Genomic DNA, 17,857 nt, shown 5'->3' on the forward strand with positions numbered 1-17,857 from the left:
AAGCCATTTTTAGGAACACTCATCTCCCTCTGTTCATCTCAAGGTTGATTTTCTGTGCAACAACACAGCGAGAAAAAAAATCAAGACAATTATTTGTCAGGCCTTTGCTATCTATAATTGCAAAGATAAAAATCAAACTGCAATGATTTCTCAGAGGATAGAGCTGTCTGAATTCAATGCTGCTTGTGTCATCATAATCATCAAACAAATGCATATTGTAAGACAGTGGAAACGAAAATGCGGTCTTCACCGAACTCCTATCTGTCTGCTCTTTAAATTCTCAGCATTTATTTGTGAGGATGCTGACTTATCAATAACAATTTAAACTCCTTAAACAAAAAAATCTGTATTTTGCAAAGTAAACAAACCTCCTATCACAGCTCCGCAGTGTTACGTTTGAATCAAATGTCAGACACTAAATAACAGGAAAATAATTGAATCGAATGAATCACTATGTAAATAAAATCAGTAGTTGGACAACATTTTTGAACAGGGGGTGCCATGCTGCAGTCACATATTGGGCTTTTAACCTGCCAACATGTTTCACAAATAGCAAAGAGGATAATGAGAATGTTAAAGCAATCTGCACACTGATCCTTCACAGGCACGCAGACATGGCACAATGTCAAAAATGGATTTAATCATTAAAAGAGATTTAAAAAAAAAAAAAAAAAAAAAAAAACTTGGACAAAACTCCCAAATCTAATCTTTCATTTCATTAAAACCAATCTCATCTAAGATTTAATCTATCTATTTCCTGCACAAGCAGATGGAAGAAATACCAAATTGGGAGCCTAATTTGGGCATCCTCCTCCCACAGACTGCAGCATGAGGTCATTTAGTTAGCCTGCAGTGAGGCAGTCCACGTGTGCGTTAATACAGTACACTGAGACAGATAAGGTCCACAGGTACAGATAACACCATAGGAAGGAGCAGAGGAAAAACAAGATCCGTCTTTGTTTATCAATATTATAACCATTTTAAAGTTTCACACATACATGATGGACAATGTGTCTGATCAAAACAGCTAATTAGGTTTCTATTATAAAGGTTTCCTCCCAAGAACCTGAAATATTATACCACCCGGACACTGTCATGTTTACATTTTCTCGTTAGAATTTATCTCCAAAGCCAGATGTTCCTGAATCAGCCATGAAAATTAATTAGCTGGTTTGATGTGGCAACCTCATGCTCCTTCCAGACAGACCTGGCTTTTATGAGCTGTAGGGGAAATTACTGAGAATTGATTGATCCTGAAGGACTCTTCTGTACACATGGCCTGGCAGACATACATACACACACACACACACACACACACACACACACACACACACACACACACACAGAAACACACACTTGCAGATCCTGCTAACAACAGCTGATCCAAACATTTTACCCTCCAGTTGAACCTGACATCCTTTCTCTTTAGCAGTAACAACATCGATAACCATCAATCGTCCAAGTGCATTAATCTAAAGAAGCTCCATACATGTTCACTATTTCTACTTCAAAAAAGCAGGTGAATAAATGTGATTCTGAATTAAAACCAGGTTAAATTCCCCTCTATATATGTCTCTCGATTCTTTTGCTGCTCTCTCTCCTCTTCATCCTCTTCACCCCCTCTTTATATCTTCTGTCTCTTCTCTTGCTTCATCTCCCCCCGCTCTGTCTCTACATCCCCCTCTCTGTCTTTTCATCCCCCTCTCTGTCTCTTCAGTCTTCCTCTCCGAGTAAGTGAGTTTCATCTGGGGTGCTTGCCGGGCGAAATCACCTCAGGGCGAACACTTTATTATCTGTAGTCAAAGCGTCACCACAAATACCATTCTACACACACAAGTGTCACTTTCCATTTGTCTGCACTCTGGCTGCATTAGTGGAGCCTAGCCAGCCCAGAGCCTCGTCTCAAACACGCCCGGCAGAAGAAAACTAACAGCGTGGGAAAGCACTCGTCCTGCATTCCTGCCCCATTAACACCACTGGCATCACCAGAGGAGACCTCCTGCCTCTCTCAGGATTTAAAAACACTATCATCACTAAGCATTGTGAAGAAATATCATCTGAAAAGACAAAGAGATATTTACATCTTACAGTCTTTTATGTTATGTTTAACGCAAGCCGACAGCGTGCGTAAAAGACCACTAACGGATTCCTGTTTAATTCAAAGCAGATCACTGCAAATGTTAATAACTGATGACCGAGCTGACTGTCCGGCAAAAACAACACCAGTGGGTAGTTTATGTCCTCTTTGAGCCACAAAGGAATGCAGGCCAGCAGCAGCCATGTCAGGCCTTTTGTGGGACACCCGTGCACCAAACAAACACAGAAACTGGGGCAACATGTTTACCTCACACTACACACTGCACTCCATAAACAAAATGGCCAAACAAAAAGAATGTTTGTTCCCATGACAGCCAAAAAAAAAAAAAGCATTTCAATTGAAAAATATCAACCCTGAATATTTCACGCTGTGAACAGAACCCCTCACAGCCACGACCTCATTTCAGGCACGACTTTCGCCAGGCTCTTTCCATTTGCAATAATTTATGGGCCCTGATGGGCAACATAATAGATTATAAATGGAAAAAATAACTATATTCATCACAAAACTGCTCTCTGTTTAATAATCAAGTCTGGCCAAAGGGCTCAGTGGAGAGCATGGTTCTGTATAGATGGGGGGACCTAGCCCCCGTTTTGTGGGCTGCCTGTGATGAGCCAGCCCTCGGGCCTGCCTGGGCCACCCTCATTGTGCATACAGCATGGTCTAGAAAGCAGAGCTTTATCAGCAAATACTCCGAGTCAGCACAAGCAGCGGGGTGGTTATGCGTTGCGACTGGCACACCAGCCGATATTGTCATGTGCGATTAGGCCTGTGCTCATGGGCCTGTGAACTCATTCCTATGGCATCAAAGTCAACCCCACCCCCCCTACTCTCCTCCAGTTACATCCCTGCCTCTCTGCTGCCCTCTCCTCCTTCTCTAGGTTTTTTCATTTTACATTCAGCCCTGCCACTTCACAGTGGACCCTCACTGAACCTGTGGAAAGCGGTGCTCCAGTGCAGAGTCAGAATACAACAACAGGTCAGACTGGTTTTGATTTCCAAAGCAAATCTCTGCAGCTTAATTAACTCGGTCCACAAGGGTCATCCACAAGTTAGACATAGCCAATTCACCAAGAAGCAGACGGTGCCAGTTGTTTTGTCTCTGTACACCTCTCCAGATGACAAGGCTGATAGAGAGGAACAAAGGCTGGCTCACAGTAGAAAGAAAGACAAACTGTGAGGCCAGTTATGGGGGAAAACATCAGAAAGAAGAAACAGAGATTAAACCATCCAGTGATGAGGCAGGGAGCAGCACAGGACACGTAGCCAAGAAAGAAATACAACAAGCTAAAATCCTGACCTGAAAGATTTATGTCAGGCCCTCCCTGTCCTGTCTTTAGGAGAATATGCCACGCTGTGACACTATTTTCTCAAAGGGCTACATGTACAGCCAAGAGCAAGCAGCATTCACAGTCATGCACAAACTCAAATGGACACAGCAACAACACAAACACACACACACACAGGTATGGAGTAAGGGACCCCAGAGGTAGAGATTGTAAGCGCATACAGAGATAAGAAAAGGAACCAGTGCAGAGAGCAGAAAAGGAAGAAAAAAGGGAGAGAGTGGGAGTAAGAGGGAGAGATGAGGAGAGGCTGGAGGCGCCTGGGCAGGCCTGTCAGACTGGAGGAAGTGCTGGTGCGCAGGCCTGCAGGTAAATGGAAGAAGAAAGGCGCCTGCAGGCTGCCTGAGGCAAGCCTGGGCCCTTCTGTTCTATCATTTAGGAGACAAGTCCTCCACTGATTCCCAATTAATATTTAACACTGCACAGACAACAAGGCACTCGGCTGCAGTACACATGCCAACGAGAGGAGAGGAGAGGAGAGGAAAAAGGGATACATATATGGGTGCATTTTCAGTAAGATGAAAAAAGATTTTCAAGTCAATGGAGTTGTGGAGGCAGGGAATTAACGGAAGCAATGAGTTTTATTTTAAGTATTGCTTAAAGCTGAAATCTGTAATGTTTCTTAATTAACATGCTCTCATTTTATTCATTTATTGGACTACTGCACTGTGGTCAAACATAAAAACAGACAGAGCTTTCATCCCCTCATCAAGTAATGCTTTTCCTTTCATGTTACTTGGTATGTCGATAACATTTCAGTGCCTAGCAACATCAAAAAGCTAAAAACAACATTACAAAGTAGACACTTGCTGCTCCATGATGGAGCTGACAGATACAGGCCTGGCGTCCTCCAGGGTTAGAGTTAGCAAAAAGTAGTTGTTGGAAATCTGTTCAAAGGCCTGGAGCTCCAGTAAAAATGGTTTAGAGTTAGAACTGGCAGCCAGAGGTCAGCAATGAAAAAAATAAAAACACACCCTACCTCTGAAAATATAACTAAACAAATGTGATTCAGCATTTGTTAAACCAAAAACAATGATGCAACCAAGGCATGTCAAGTTGGCCTTCATGAGAACAAGCCAGACGACAAGCAAACCACAGAAACTGTAGTAAAATGTCCCACAGGCGCGATGATTTCAACATTGTGCTGTGGTCACTTTGCGCTCCCATGCTTTCTTAGCCAAACCCTCTGCAGTATTAGAGTGGACTGAAAAACCACAGCCAGGGTTGGTACTAAAATTTGGTGCAAATTCATGACTGTTTCAGACCAAAGAAATCCACTGCCGTCAGCTCAGTAGTTTCAATTCAACTCTTCATTTTCCCAGCATAATGGCACTTTACTAGAGACCACTGGCAACAACACACTGATCAATATTTACCTTCTGTGAATTTCAGTCATGGCCGAGAGGTTAGAATGTGTGGGCCAAATTACTAAATTGAAAATTAACAGATACAACTGTGGTAGATGTAATTTTTGTTACTTAAACTGCAAGTGAGGGTGTAACCCAGTGTGACCGCGAAGTTAATATTGCTGAATGTGCCCTTAAGACTTTTTTGCATACTTATTAAATGACAAAACAACATTATACAGTATTTGTTCAGCTGATTTTTGATTCATACTTTTAAATGTGCCGTAATCTCCTCATGAGTTGGATGGAGTGACTGGACAGAAATAGAGTAAAGGCTTGAATAAAAAGGTAATGAAACCTTTCTTCCTTCTTACACACTTTGTAAGTCAAAATGTTGGCCCGAAATGACACATTTATTCCGAGTTTTGTATTGAAGAGACCACTCAAAAACACTACGAGTGTGCCAGGAGCGTGCAACACCTCCTGAACGCCTCTCATGGTCAGCCTGTGGTGGGCTCAGCTCTGAGATGGCACAGGCTGTGTGTCATTTCCTGTGGGACAGCAAGGGACTGCGGACACTCTCTGTACCCTCGCTCACATCCCCCCAACCAACCCCCACTCTCTGGCAAGCGAAGACAGAGGGTGTCGGTGCCTTGCACCTGGGACGCCCAAATGCCAGCTCGGAGGCTTTGGAACCAGGAACCTGTTTTTCAACCCAAGTCCTGCTGTGACCAAAACTAAAGCAGAGCCCCTCTTCCTCGAGCTCACCTCCCAAGGCAATAAGATTGCTTCACCCCCCGTGTTCACAGCAGAAGGCAGAGGGCAGAGGGAAGGCATGGCTCTGTGGGACGCCACCAGCCGGAAATGATCCTCTGTGTGCCAGCGCTGAGACGCCAACATGACAGAAGAGCGAGTAGTATGCATGAGGTAAGACTGGTACAACCAATATCCCAGGGCTGTCCCTATGAAATAAAGTGAAACTCTATTAATACCCTGGATTTTGCAGTATAGCGACGTGATGAAGGTGTGAATGACATATTTCATGTGGCTATGCAAACCCAGTGATCCCCAAAATGAGATTGCATAAGTAGGCACCCAGGAGGACGCAGGCCATGGATAGCTGTCAATCACCTTTCACTATGAAAAATACCTCATGACCTCTGCTTCCCTGCTGCAGACTGTGGAATAATGACAGTCTCCGTGGGCACTCTGTGGAATTCCAAATGGGAGTTAGGAACGAGGTAGTTCAATCAGTGGGAAAAGGTCAAGTGCATGCAGATTCTCACTCCCGCGCTCCATCTCCATTCCTTTTCCCTCAGTTCCACTTTATGCCCTCCACCTCCAGGGTACTGAGGCAATCAGGGGAAAGGTTGTTATTTCTGCTGCTGCTTGTGACCACATTTAAATATTCAACTGAAAACGCTCCCCACATTTTTTTTTCTTCCTCACATAACAGCCGTTGGAAAATCGTGCTGCAATTTGATATGGCCAGCTAATTCCCCTGTTATGTCTCGCACCGCCTTAGACAACAGTGGAGGAGAGGTGGCTGGAGGTCATTACCTGAGCATGTTCCCTCTCACTGGCGCTGTGGCTTAGGAAAAGAAGCCGCTAAAAGCAAAGCAAACTAATGGCTCTGGCAGCTCCGCCTGCAGAGGCACAGGGCTATTAGGAAAACTACAATCCCCAGGTGAACCCCCATGTCATGTCCTGAGGCTGTGTGTGACATGGCCAGGTTGTCTCTGTCGATCAAGCTGGAAGAGGGCTGAACCTGGCCTGACATCGCATGAACCTGGGATACCAGGCCTTCTGGGAACTTCTCATCTACACCTGGCTGATTGGCACCTCAGGCCTCCTGGGTGGTGTCAGAGGGTTTCTGCTGCAGGTGTGCTCGTGTGTATGTGTGTGTACATGTGTGCACATCTCTGTTACAAGGAAACAGATTCTGGACTTCACACTAGTTAAGTGGAGACATTCAGCTGGGGACAAAACTGGTTCTCTGAGTTTGATTTTACCACAGTTGGATTAATCATGATGTGAAATAGTTTCTGTCTCAATTAGGGTTACATAAGTCATTGCGATGCAACCAAAAGTATGCTGATTCACTATGTGTTTGCGTGCATGTGTGTGTGTGTGTGTGTGTGCCTGTGTGTGTGCGTGTGTGTGTGACTGAATTGCAGCCAGGCCCTGCTGGGGTTAGAGACACGAGGTAACACCCAGGTTTAGCCCAAAGACTGATCCAATCATAGGACAAATATGGGAGGGGCAGCGAGCTGTGTGGTTAACGAGGGCTGAACCCACAGCGGGCCTCGATAAAGAGCACAAACATGCACACCCAGTGTGACAATGGCATTCTCATAAAATGTCATGCCTGGCTCCAATGTAACCACTAAGTAATGAATACACAAATGAAAACCCCCTGAAATCTGAATAGATATCATTTTGGAAAATAGCCAGGCAGAAAAATCCCCATCAAGGAGTCAATTGAGGATTTCTGGACCCGTTATTCTTTCGCTGACATGTGGCAGAGTAATTGCTGTCTGGGCCAGGGAGGAGGTGGGTTAGCAGTGGGGGGTGCTGGGCTTCCTGTCCAGCCATCTCAGTGTTACTCATCACTGGACTGGAGCACCTCCCTCTCCTGTCCAGGAGCAGTTATGCTCACCCCTGCTCCCTGGACCTTCAGACCCACAGTGGAGGACGATGATCAAGGAGAGGGATGGGTAGCAAGGGAGGTCGCTGCTGGCCGAGGGTGGCCAGGGTCAGTGGCATCCATTCACCCCTCTCCCCTTGCAGGGCCTTTCTCTCTCATCTGTCTGGATGGGTGCCCTCTCTCTGGGGCACAACACGATGAGAGGCCCTGGCTCCACTGCCGTCTCTGCCTTTCATGTCTCCATCTAGGGCAGTGGTAGAGAGACGTGGAGGGGAGGACGGAGGAGGGGGCAAGCTACAAATGTCACCCATAAGGGGGGATTTAATTAAAAATGACAGGCGCTGGCGCTGGAGAGTGCAGCCACATATGCGCGGAATTTGGGCGCAGTGAAAGCAAGTGCCTATGATTTATAATTCAAGTAATGCTCTGCACTCCTTTTAATTCTACGGCCAAAGAAAAAAATATCAAAAGGCCGCCTCTGTGAGGCTAATCCAATATGATATTTTTAAGGGCAGGCGGTCAATGGCTTTTTGAAAAGCCAGCTTCTCTGTCTCCCTTTCTGCTTCTCTCTCTCCTCCACTTGTCTGTCTTTCCCCATCTCCCTCTGCCACTCCCTCCTTTCTCTCCCCTGCACTCCTCGCTCTACAGTACCTCACCCAACCCCCCCGAGTCCAGACACAGTGCGGGCTGTGATAATGGAAACATCCCGCTCTCCGCCTCCCGTTTCTCCCGCTAAGCTCTGTGCGCTTGGGGGAAATTGATTGTCTGGCGAGCCGATCTGAACGCTTCCAGCTGATGGTAGAGCCAGTTAAGTCCTTTTTTATTGAGGGTATGAGGGATTTTTAATGGGAGTCGCATCAATGATCTGTGCAGCCACTCGGCATCTGCATGCAGGGGCTTTTGCTAAAACCCTCCTCGCCCTCTCATCCAAAATGCTCTGCCACCCCACTCCTCAAGCACACATGCACACACACACACGCACTACTTTTGTGTAGGACAGTGGATGCAAATGACACAGCTCACCTCTACCTCGCTGCCAGGTAATCCCCCTCCTGTGCTCTCACTCACTCTGTCTCTTTGAGTGGTGTATTCTGGTATTCAGCCTCCTGTTGAGAGCCCAGGTCACCTTACCCACAACCCCCATTCCACGTTGGCACAAACTGGGCCATGAACAATCAATCACGGGGACCTGCTCAGCGTGGTGACCTGAGTGTGCCCACTTCTGCAGCCAGACCCACTGTCTGCCTTTCTGCACCCCTTCTGGGCCTGGATGAACAATTGCCTTATTGAGGCCAAGAGCTGCACAGTGGTGGAAATCCAACACTTGCTCCCCCCTCCCCCTCCAAGGACAGAAAGGAGGCTATTATGTTCAAACATCCTCATTATGAACCTCAAGTCAGTCGCTGTGGTAGTCTTTCAATCAAAGGGTTTAACAGGTGGAGAAAGCGAGGGAGAGGGAGAGTCAGACAGAGAGGGTCAGTAAGAGGGAGGGCAAAGGGAAGACTGGAAACTGTTCTTTTTCTCTATTGATTTGAGTCCTGACTCCCACTGGCTGCTCCTCAATAAAGGACCCTGAGAGGAAGTGGGCTAATCCTGCGAAATTGGAAGGAGGGAATCGATTAAGACGACTGTTGAGGACTCCCTTCATTTCCCTCCCTTCCTCTCCATCTTTACCTTCTCTAATTCTATTTTGCGCAGTTCCTCTTTGTCCTCCCTTTCACTTCACCTCTCTCTGAAACCTCATTAGTGAGCCCGGTTGAACCCCACTCAGCTGAAGAGCTGCCCCTTCTAAATGCACTTGGAGCTCTGTTTATGTCTCGCACTCTGTCTCTGTTTCACACACATCTATACAGCTCCATATAACACATCCATACAGAACAGCAAAAAAACAACTCCAGATTTGAGGACAGAGGCAGTGCCCAGTCACCTTGTTTGTGACTCTCGTCTCCCCTGTAGGAGGCAATTGGAGTGAGAGGATGTTGAGCTGAGAAGTAGCTAATTGGCCAGTGAGAAGCTGAAAAAGAACGCAGGCAGTGCTTTATTTCATCGCCTTTCACTGGGCTGGTTACAGGCCTGATACAATGTCACACTGATGAAGAAGCACGGAACCTGCTATTCCCACTAAGCCTCTCTAAGCTGAGGTAAAAACTGGTAGGTTAGTGCTCCCCTGCTCTCCATCCGCCAGTCCTTTTAATCGGCTTGAGGTAGCTCGTAGGCCTGCCATGTAAACAAAGGCCACCAAAGGCTCTAGCAGCATTCAATAAGAAGGAAAGACCTTTCTTCCCCTCATCAGAAAACAGACTCTCACTGTAAAAGGCTTATCCAAAAGCTTCAACAAAATTAGGGAGAAATTCACCTTCCAGATGCCTGACTGCAGCTCTCTCTAATCCCAAACTGGTTAGAACTAGTTTTGCCAGCTCTGTAACAGTTTTCAGCCCTGGCTCATCTCTGTCCCTTTACACCATTTTGTGAGTGGACAGAGGGTGGTGCTCGGGGAGCAAACAGAGCAGCTGTCATGCTTTACAGGCGGCCGGCACAGCCAGGGCCAGACACTGTAAATGTTTACAGACCCTCAGGGTCACCCAGGGCCAGTGAGGCACGTTAAACACTGTCTGTTCAGCCCTGTTGCCACGACTGCACAATCAGCACAGCTAAACAGGCCCCCCTCACAATGAGTAGCCAAACAACATGGCAATCCAAGGTCTAAGTGCAGAGCGAATGAAACTGTTTAGAATTCCTCAGAGTAGCGAGGGAACACAGTGACAAACAACAGAAACCGGAAAGTCTATTTTCCTTCACTTATTCACAGTCGGGGTTAACTACCCATTTCCATCATTCACCATGACCGATAGATTAACTACAAACGACAAACACAAGCCTCTCTCATTCCTTAGCTTTGGGCAAGCTGAACCCCTGACCTCCATCGCTCCCTGTCACTTTGTTCACTCACACTTCCGTCCAAGGGCTTGCGGGAGCTCCAGGGTCTTGCTGGCACACACTGGGTGCTGGGGTGGAGGGTTTTGCCTCCTCTGCAGACAGGCCAGCATGGCGAGGTGGGCACAGTACTACAGCCGGGGGAGTTCTGCGGCCAACCTGGAGCAGAAAAAGAGCAAGAAAAAGAGAAAGAGAGGAATGTTGAGTCAGTAAAGCAGGATGATTCGAGGTCAAAGCTCCATGGCCGTGTCCGGTAAGCTGGCAGGAGCTGGCTCTGGGCTAGATGGGCTAGGTTTCTCACCCAGGATTTAATTGGGGAAGAATGCCTACAGCTGCCTGCCCCTCAGCTCTGTGTGCTGAATGATAAACACACACCTGCACTGGGGCAGCACGGTTGACACGGGTTCAGAGCACAGTCCAGGCCAGTCACTCTGCAGCTTCAAACAGCACATCCACACAGCCATTCAACCGCATCTCCTGTCTATGAAACCATCCTCAAAACAAACACACAGGCACACACAGAAAGTAGCAGCACTCAGGCACATTCTTTCCAGGGCAGTGTGTACGTGGTGATTGATGGCGTTATCTATGGACAGCAAAAAAATGGTAATGCTGAGAAAACAGCAGTCTGTCTGCTACAACTTAACATGCAACAGCTCTGGGGGACTGTCAGGAAAGGCCTGGGGGACTGAGCGGTGTCTGGATGTATGTGTAGCTGTGTGTTGAACCGTATGGTTGCATGTGTGTATGTGTGTGTGTGAAATGCGATGGGTTGGGAGGGGGAGACTGCCAACCGTACATCAGGGCTAGTGACGGCACTAATCAATCTCCCTCTAGGCCATAAATCTCCAGCTCTACACTCCCCCTTTTCCCCACAGCCACCTTCACTCAGGAACAGGGAGGCAGTTGCTGCTAGTTTCCTCTCAAAAAGCCCATCACAGCCCCAGTGGAAACACAGGACACAGTTATACATATATATATATATATATATATATAAGAAAACCCACAGCTCCCTCACTGAGAACCCTCAACAATCGAGTAGAATGGTAGGTATCATTCATCAGCAACATACCAGTGTCACATAGCACAATGATGACTGATTGCTTAGTCTTCTACTTGGATTATGTGCCAGATGAGAGCAGCTAAAGCAAACCATTTAGGTCCAGAAAGCGTTTTTATATGATAAGGATCGAGATTCACTCTTCTATAGCTCACTTACCAGATATTGTTTGGTTTCCAGGAAACAATGTGCTCTTACTGTACTGAATAAAAGCCCAGTCTCACCTAAAAGGCTTTGCTGTCTCCGTGTAAAGCATCGTGGCCTTAATCTTAGCTCTGCATGTGTTTGAGTCTTCTGTCCAAAATACATCGATATGAAACACTATCGTTTCCATCTGGGCCGGTCTCCTCCCATATTAAAACAAAGAACAGAGGCAAATATTTCATCCGTGCTGTCAGCGCCAGCGTCTCCTGCCATGATGCGTGGCAGATTATTGAAAAATGATTTCTCATGCGCCTGTCACAGGCTTGTCCCCTGTTATTTATTTTCTCAGTGAATCACTAAATGAACATTTAGCCACCTGCCATCAGTCCATTACTTAGGTTTATAGATTATCATTTAAAGAAAGCAATTAGAATGATTACGAGATAAATTAATGGCAGTCCATAAAGGGCTGACTCCTGTTTTTTCTCATTTCAGGAATAAAACAAAATACAGATCGTCAGTGAAATACATCAAAATATTAAACCGCTAACAGAAGCATTCAATCAAACTAACCTTTACAAATGACAATGTGTTCCTGCAATAGCTGATCAAGGTGGAAAGTAACTGTTTAAAAGTGAATTTAAAATTGCATCTTTACGGTGTATTTATGTGCAGAGTTATGGAATCTTGGCAGTGTTGTTACAGACCACTACCCTGTTGAAAATGTAATAAGTAATATATATATATACACAAATATGCAAAGGGCCCCACAACCTCTCCTACACAGGAGCAAGACACACAGACTCTGTGGTGCTTTGGCAGCTTTTGTGGTTTTGTCCCTTTGACTCCTTGTGGTTGTTTTGTGCCGTTCCGTAATCGTTTGGATTTCTTTAAGGTAATTTTATGTCTTTTTTGGTCATTTTGTGTCCCCTTGTGGTTGTTTTGTATCTTTTTGTGGTTGTCTTTCCTGTTTTTGTTGTAATTTTATGTCTGTCTGCAGTTCCTTTGCATCTCTTTTTGTGTTTCTTTGTGGTCCTTTTTTGTCTCTTCCTGGTTAATTTGAGTGACATTTTGCAGGTTAAGGCCAGGCTAATAACTGTAACTGATTATAATTACATTTATTTTGTGATTTAACTACATGTAACTAGTAACTCCGGGGTCATCCCTATGTTTCCCGGGTTCTATGTTCCCCACTTAACCCTGCAAAAAAGGTTCTGTGCTCCCCGCTTACACAAAAAGGGTTCTATGTTTCCCGCTTGGTTGAGCGGGCAACATAGAACCCGGGAAACATAGAACCTTTTTTGTGTAAGCGGGGAGCATAGAACCTTTTTTGCAGGGTTAAGTGGGGAACATAGAACCCGGGAAACATAGAACCCTGGAAACATAGATACGCTCCCGTTACTCCCCCGCACTGAATGCTGGTGCTAAAAATGTTGAACAGAATCAAAGTATTCACATCCATTCAAGATGACTGTTACTGATACATCATCTGACCTTGAACAACAAAACAAGCTTTGGTTTGAGGAGAGGAGAAGACAAATTTCTTCTTGTAAGTTCACGTCCTGCTTAATGTGTTGACTCATAAAATGCAGAGATAGCACCATTTAAAACATAATTTAAATCAAACCTGACTGGATTTTTATTAATAGGTGCATTTGTATAAACTTTAACAACCCTCCTTACACAGATGGCATGTAAAGTGCTAAAGTATGGATTGAGAAACGAAGGAAGGAAGCATGATAGACAACCACAACACAATTTACTGCCTATAATTAAGGTTGAATGACTTTCCCGGTTTGAATAGTTAAAAGATTAGAAGCAGGTGTTACAGGAAAAAAAGCATCACCCCTGCTAAGAATTCAGTCTCTCATTCATAAAAAAAGATTTTTTAATAAAACATTTTTCACAAGACATTTAATTTGACCTCAGACCCTGAGGCTGATGTAACACACTTAACATTCGAAGTCAAAAATGTGTATTTTTAAAACATGTCAGAGGCAGCACAAAACAACACTTTGAGCACAAACCTCACGGTGTGAAAATGCTGTTCGGAAAAAATGCTTATCCCTGATAAATGTAAGTAAATTAAATCTTTAGACTCCAAATTTCTTGTTAATTACACAGTTCACTCTCTCTTTCTGTCTCTCACTCTCTCTCTCACACACACACACACTCACACACAAACACACACATTGCAGATGGAAGAGAGGGGCCACTCTATTTCTCGCCAGGTGCTTGAGCAAAAAAGGTCGCTTGCAGTGCCATTTCCTCTCACACTCAGGCAGGCCTGGCCCAAACACACTGGCACTTTGAGCTCATTACTGGCTATTCACATAATCCTTTCTCTGTGTCTCTCTCTGTGAGGATACTAATTTCACAACCAGCCCATCCTCACAGCCCATTTGTTAAAAGATAGTGGTTGGGAGAGAGGGAAAAGGACACATGGTGTAGATTGAGACTAAAAGCTAGCCTTAACGGGGGGATACCTCCACAGTTTTCCCCTCTCTGAAATGAAAGACAATCGTGTAACTACCCTCCATTTTTCTCCATTTGCTGCTCACCAAATGTATTCTGAGGCATTATACTTCGCTGAAAGAGACCCACTTTTCTTCAATGCAATTTCAAGAACCAATTTTCTCCTATTATTGACTTTAAGAGCAAGGCAGAAGGAGCAAGTCTTTGGCTTGTTTGTCATGTCCCCCTTTCCCCCTCATCTCCTCCTATTAGGTTATTGTGCTACTTAGCAGATGTCTATCAGAGGCAGGAAATTATCTCCAAACCAAAAAACCTCTGTGACCTATCATCCAGCTGCCCTAAAAACAGCCCGCCATGCCCAGGTCAGTCCCAGTGAAGGTGCTGGTGTGAGCACACACACACTCTCACAGCCCTCTACACAGTGTTCGAAAAACCACACTTCACTCACTCATCAAATCCACTCACAGGTCTCCTATTACACCAGTGCGGGGATATCTCAAAAGCCAGGATGTCTATCGGCGCTTTCCCGTTCTGCTAACGCTGCTGCAGGGTTTGCAATGGGGGCGGAAGATCAGTCCCATGAGATGAGGGAATAAGCCGGAATCAAGAGGCGGTGGGCTTGGCAGAGGGCTATTTCTAAGTTAAAAGGTTCTTAAACTGCAGAGGAGATCAGAAGAGATGGTTCCCCTTGCCCAAAGCTGTCTGCCCAGATAAGCATACTGCCAAGTGTGGGGTGTTACAGGGTGGTCATGGGTGAATAAACGGAGTGTATGTGTGTGTTTTGAGCTACACGTTTCCGCTGAAAGAAAGATTTGAAGCAGCTGATACTGGCTGAGTATAGAACCTCAATACTTTTTGGTATATGGGCTGAAATGTTTCTGAGTATCAGACACTGTACCTTAAGAAGGCACTGAATGTTTGGTCAGGCTGGTCAGAGTTCTTGTCCGGCTGCTTGTGTTAAGACAACATTAAACATTTGTGAACTTTGGCTTCTTTTGTTAAATGAAAACTGGGTTTTGCAAATACCTCCTAGTATCCTGAAAATTATGTTAATATTAGACGTACCCAAAGATTGATGTCCAGTGTCAAGCAGCATGCCCTAAACTAGTGTTGTCACGATACTGAAATTCCTAACTACAATACAATAACCTAAAAAAGTTCAATATTCTAAACCAATTTCGATACCACATGAGAAAACTGCCATTAAGGGCATGAAATTATTATTTTTTTTTAAATTAAAAGATAAATATAACGAGCCTATAACAAGACAATAAAAACTTTTTTCCTCTTGGTTAGTAGCAGAAAACAGCAGAACAACTTTAGTAAACATTAACAATAAGCAAAACTTGGTTAAAATAATGAAAACAATATTCCTGTGGTTGTGCACACATTCAAAATGCAATTAAGTGCAAGTAAAAAACAAAACAAAACCATGCAGCAAAATTCTATATGCAATCAGAGCGAATGAGATGAGTGCCAAGACAGAGCTATGGTATATATGGACATGTAGCATGTCTGACTACTATACAGAAAACCGAATTTGACCACCCATTACAACCCGTAACTTAAGGTCACTTATTTATTAATTTTCCGAACCCTAACAAAACTGTAACCATAGTTACCATAACCATAATCTTTACATACCTCCTGCCATACTGTAGCTGACATGCACAGATACAAGAATTTTAACACGTAAGCATTAGATGTTCTCAAATGTCCTTTTAGTAAAAGGACATTTGAGAGTGCTGGCGTTTTTCCCTTTTTCACTGTTTTTGGCCGTGCACCTTACAAGTGTATTTATTTTGAGAGTGCTTGCTTGTTCCTACATAATTTTAAGCATTAGATGTTAAACACAGTAAAAAAAATTGGCATAAATGCTGTAATTTGGGATCAGAAATGTCCAGTGTCAGTTTTTGTTGTCTGGCAATAATGGTGTTACAAACCATGCTAATATTTCTCAAAGTACCATATCACAAAAGGTACAATTTTGGTCATCGATATTGAAAATTCAGCACTGTATTAGCATTAGTAGTAAAAGAAAACCATTCCCAGCCATAGTTAATATTATCCATCAGTGATTTTTACAAAAGGCCAATCGCCAAACTTCTGTTGAGGTTTGACTGTCTCCTTTCCACCACATAGTTCGACTCAATTAGATCCAGCTCAACTGAATTTTGGTACCAGGTCCTTTTCATTTTCCACTGTGGATAGTTCCCCCTCAGTGTAGTTGGGGTAGCAAGCTGGTCGCCACAGCGAGGCAACACTCAACACACAACACTTGCTAGATCCTTTCATTGGCAATGATGTCTGCACTTCCTTGTTTGTACAGCGTAGATGCCATAAATAAACAATAATATTCATTGATATATATAATAAATGAACTGCCTGTTTTCAACCTTTTGCTGTTTGCTGTCCAAACGCATCTTTGCTTAGAGGCAAATCCAGTAGCAGCAGCCCTTCATAGGTCAGGTGTATGCAGTGGCCTAAGCTGGACCCCTTTAGGGGGCACTGGGGGATCCTCCTCTGGCATTTTTTGGTTTTACATTCAAAGTGCAGTACAACAAAATTCCCATCATGAATCAATATATATGAATCGGTATCAATATCATTGCTATGGACAGTGGCTTGGCTATTTAAAGGTGGGGGGTTTGTGCAGGAAGTCCCGTGTTGTGGAAGTGACCATTTTCTTTGACCAATCTGTGGTCTGCAGTATTTTAACTCCACCTTCTAATATTGGCTCAATTCCCTTGGAACCTCAACCAAGGTTCCAGAAAAAAGTACCTGGTACTATCCACAACTTTTGCTAATAGAAATCCAAGAAAGGTCGGGTCAGGTTGAGTATAGCCGTCCTGTACCATACAGTAGAAACTCAGCATTGGTGAAAGTGTCTCCAGTAAAGCTCCCCCTCCCAGTGGAGGACCAGCCATGGTCCGGGAGCCTGGCAGACAGCCTCCACAATGAGCAGAGGCGGGGCTTCGACCTAATTGAATGGTGACCCTGCCGTCTCACTGTGGGACGCCCCATGCAGTGCTTTTAACAAGCTGCTGTGTCTCCCCTCTTAATAAGCCCAAACAAGTTAATCCAATCGACACACTCAAACCCTTTCTTTTTCTTTAACAAGGCACTGCCTCTACCCCCTTAATCCCCGGCTCCCCCTTCTCCGTCACCATACCGTCACATGAATGGAGGGAGAGTGAAAGGCTCCATTAGGAAGGACTGGCAGCAAACCCCTTCAGCTCGGCACTTTTCACACATCCGCACTAAATAATTTGCACTCATACTGTATATTCAAAACACACACACACTAATGCTCGCATGTGCCTGATATAAAACTGGTCTACTTGGACGTTGCACACAATGAGAGGGTTATGTTCGCCGACCCTGATCCACACACCAACAACAAAACAACACACAAACAAAAATTCTGAGGGGACGTTTGCCGACAGGCACGCACTCTGGGACATAAAAAAGGCATTGTTAACAAACCCCCCCAGCTCCACAAACAAGAGCCACTGATTCCCTAACAATACAAGCCCCTGGATGCACTCACCCACCAGCTCTGCACAACCTCACACCAGCACAATAAATAACCTGCACAACAAAAGGCCATTGTGTGTAAAAGCCTACAGTTTAGGCATTATTGCCATGATATACAGCGTTGGAATAACATATTGGCAGCCGATTCTTATATATACGATGCAGCATGTCACTGTTTTAGAGGCTTATACAGCCTCGTATGCTGTGCAGCTGTATTTATGAGAGGTTTCTCTGCAGATGAAGGGCATCTTGGCAAAAACACTCAGCTGT

At 44.8% G+C, this 17,857-nt stretch overlaps 1 protein-coding gene across 1 annotated transcript in view; it reads right to left on the bottom strand.

Annotated features, from left to right (window-relative positions):
• The window catches only part of fam222aa (family with sequence similarity 222 member Aa), a 48,261-nt gene that overhangs the window by 8,681 nt on the left and 21,723 nt on the right, over window positions 1–17,857 (bottom strand). Inside the window, exon 2 of the mRNA XM_033619733.2 lies at window positions 10,388–10,530. Within this exon, the coding sequence (XP_033475624.1) occupies window positions 10,388–10,484 (97 nt within the window). The 5' untranslated portion in view covers window positions 10,485–10,530. The remainder of the gene's footprint in view (window positions 1–10,387; window positions 10,531–17,857) is intronic.

The sequence above is a fragment of the Epinephelus lanceolatus genome, chromosome 9, assembly GCF_041903045.1.
Source record: "Epinephelus lanceolatus isolate andai-2023 chromosome 9, ASM4190304v1, whole genome shotgun sequence".
NCBI classification, from domain to species: Eukaryota; Metazoa; Chordata; class Actinopteri; order Perciformes; family Serranidae; genus Epinephelus; species Epinephelus lanceolatus.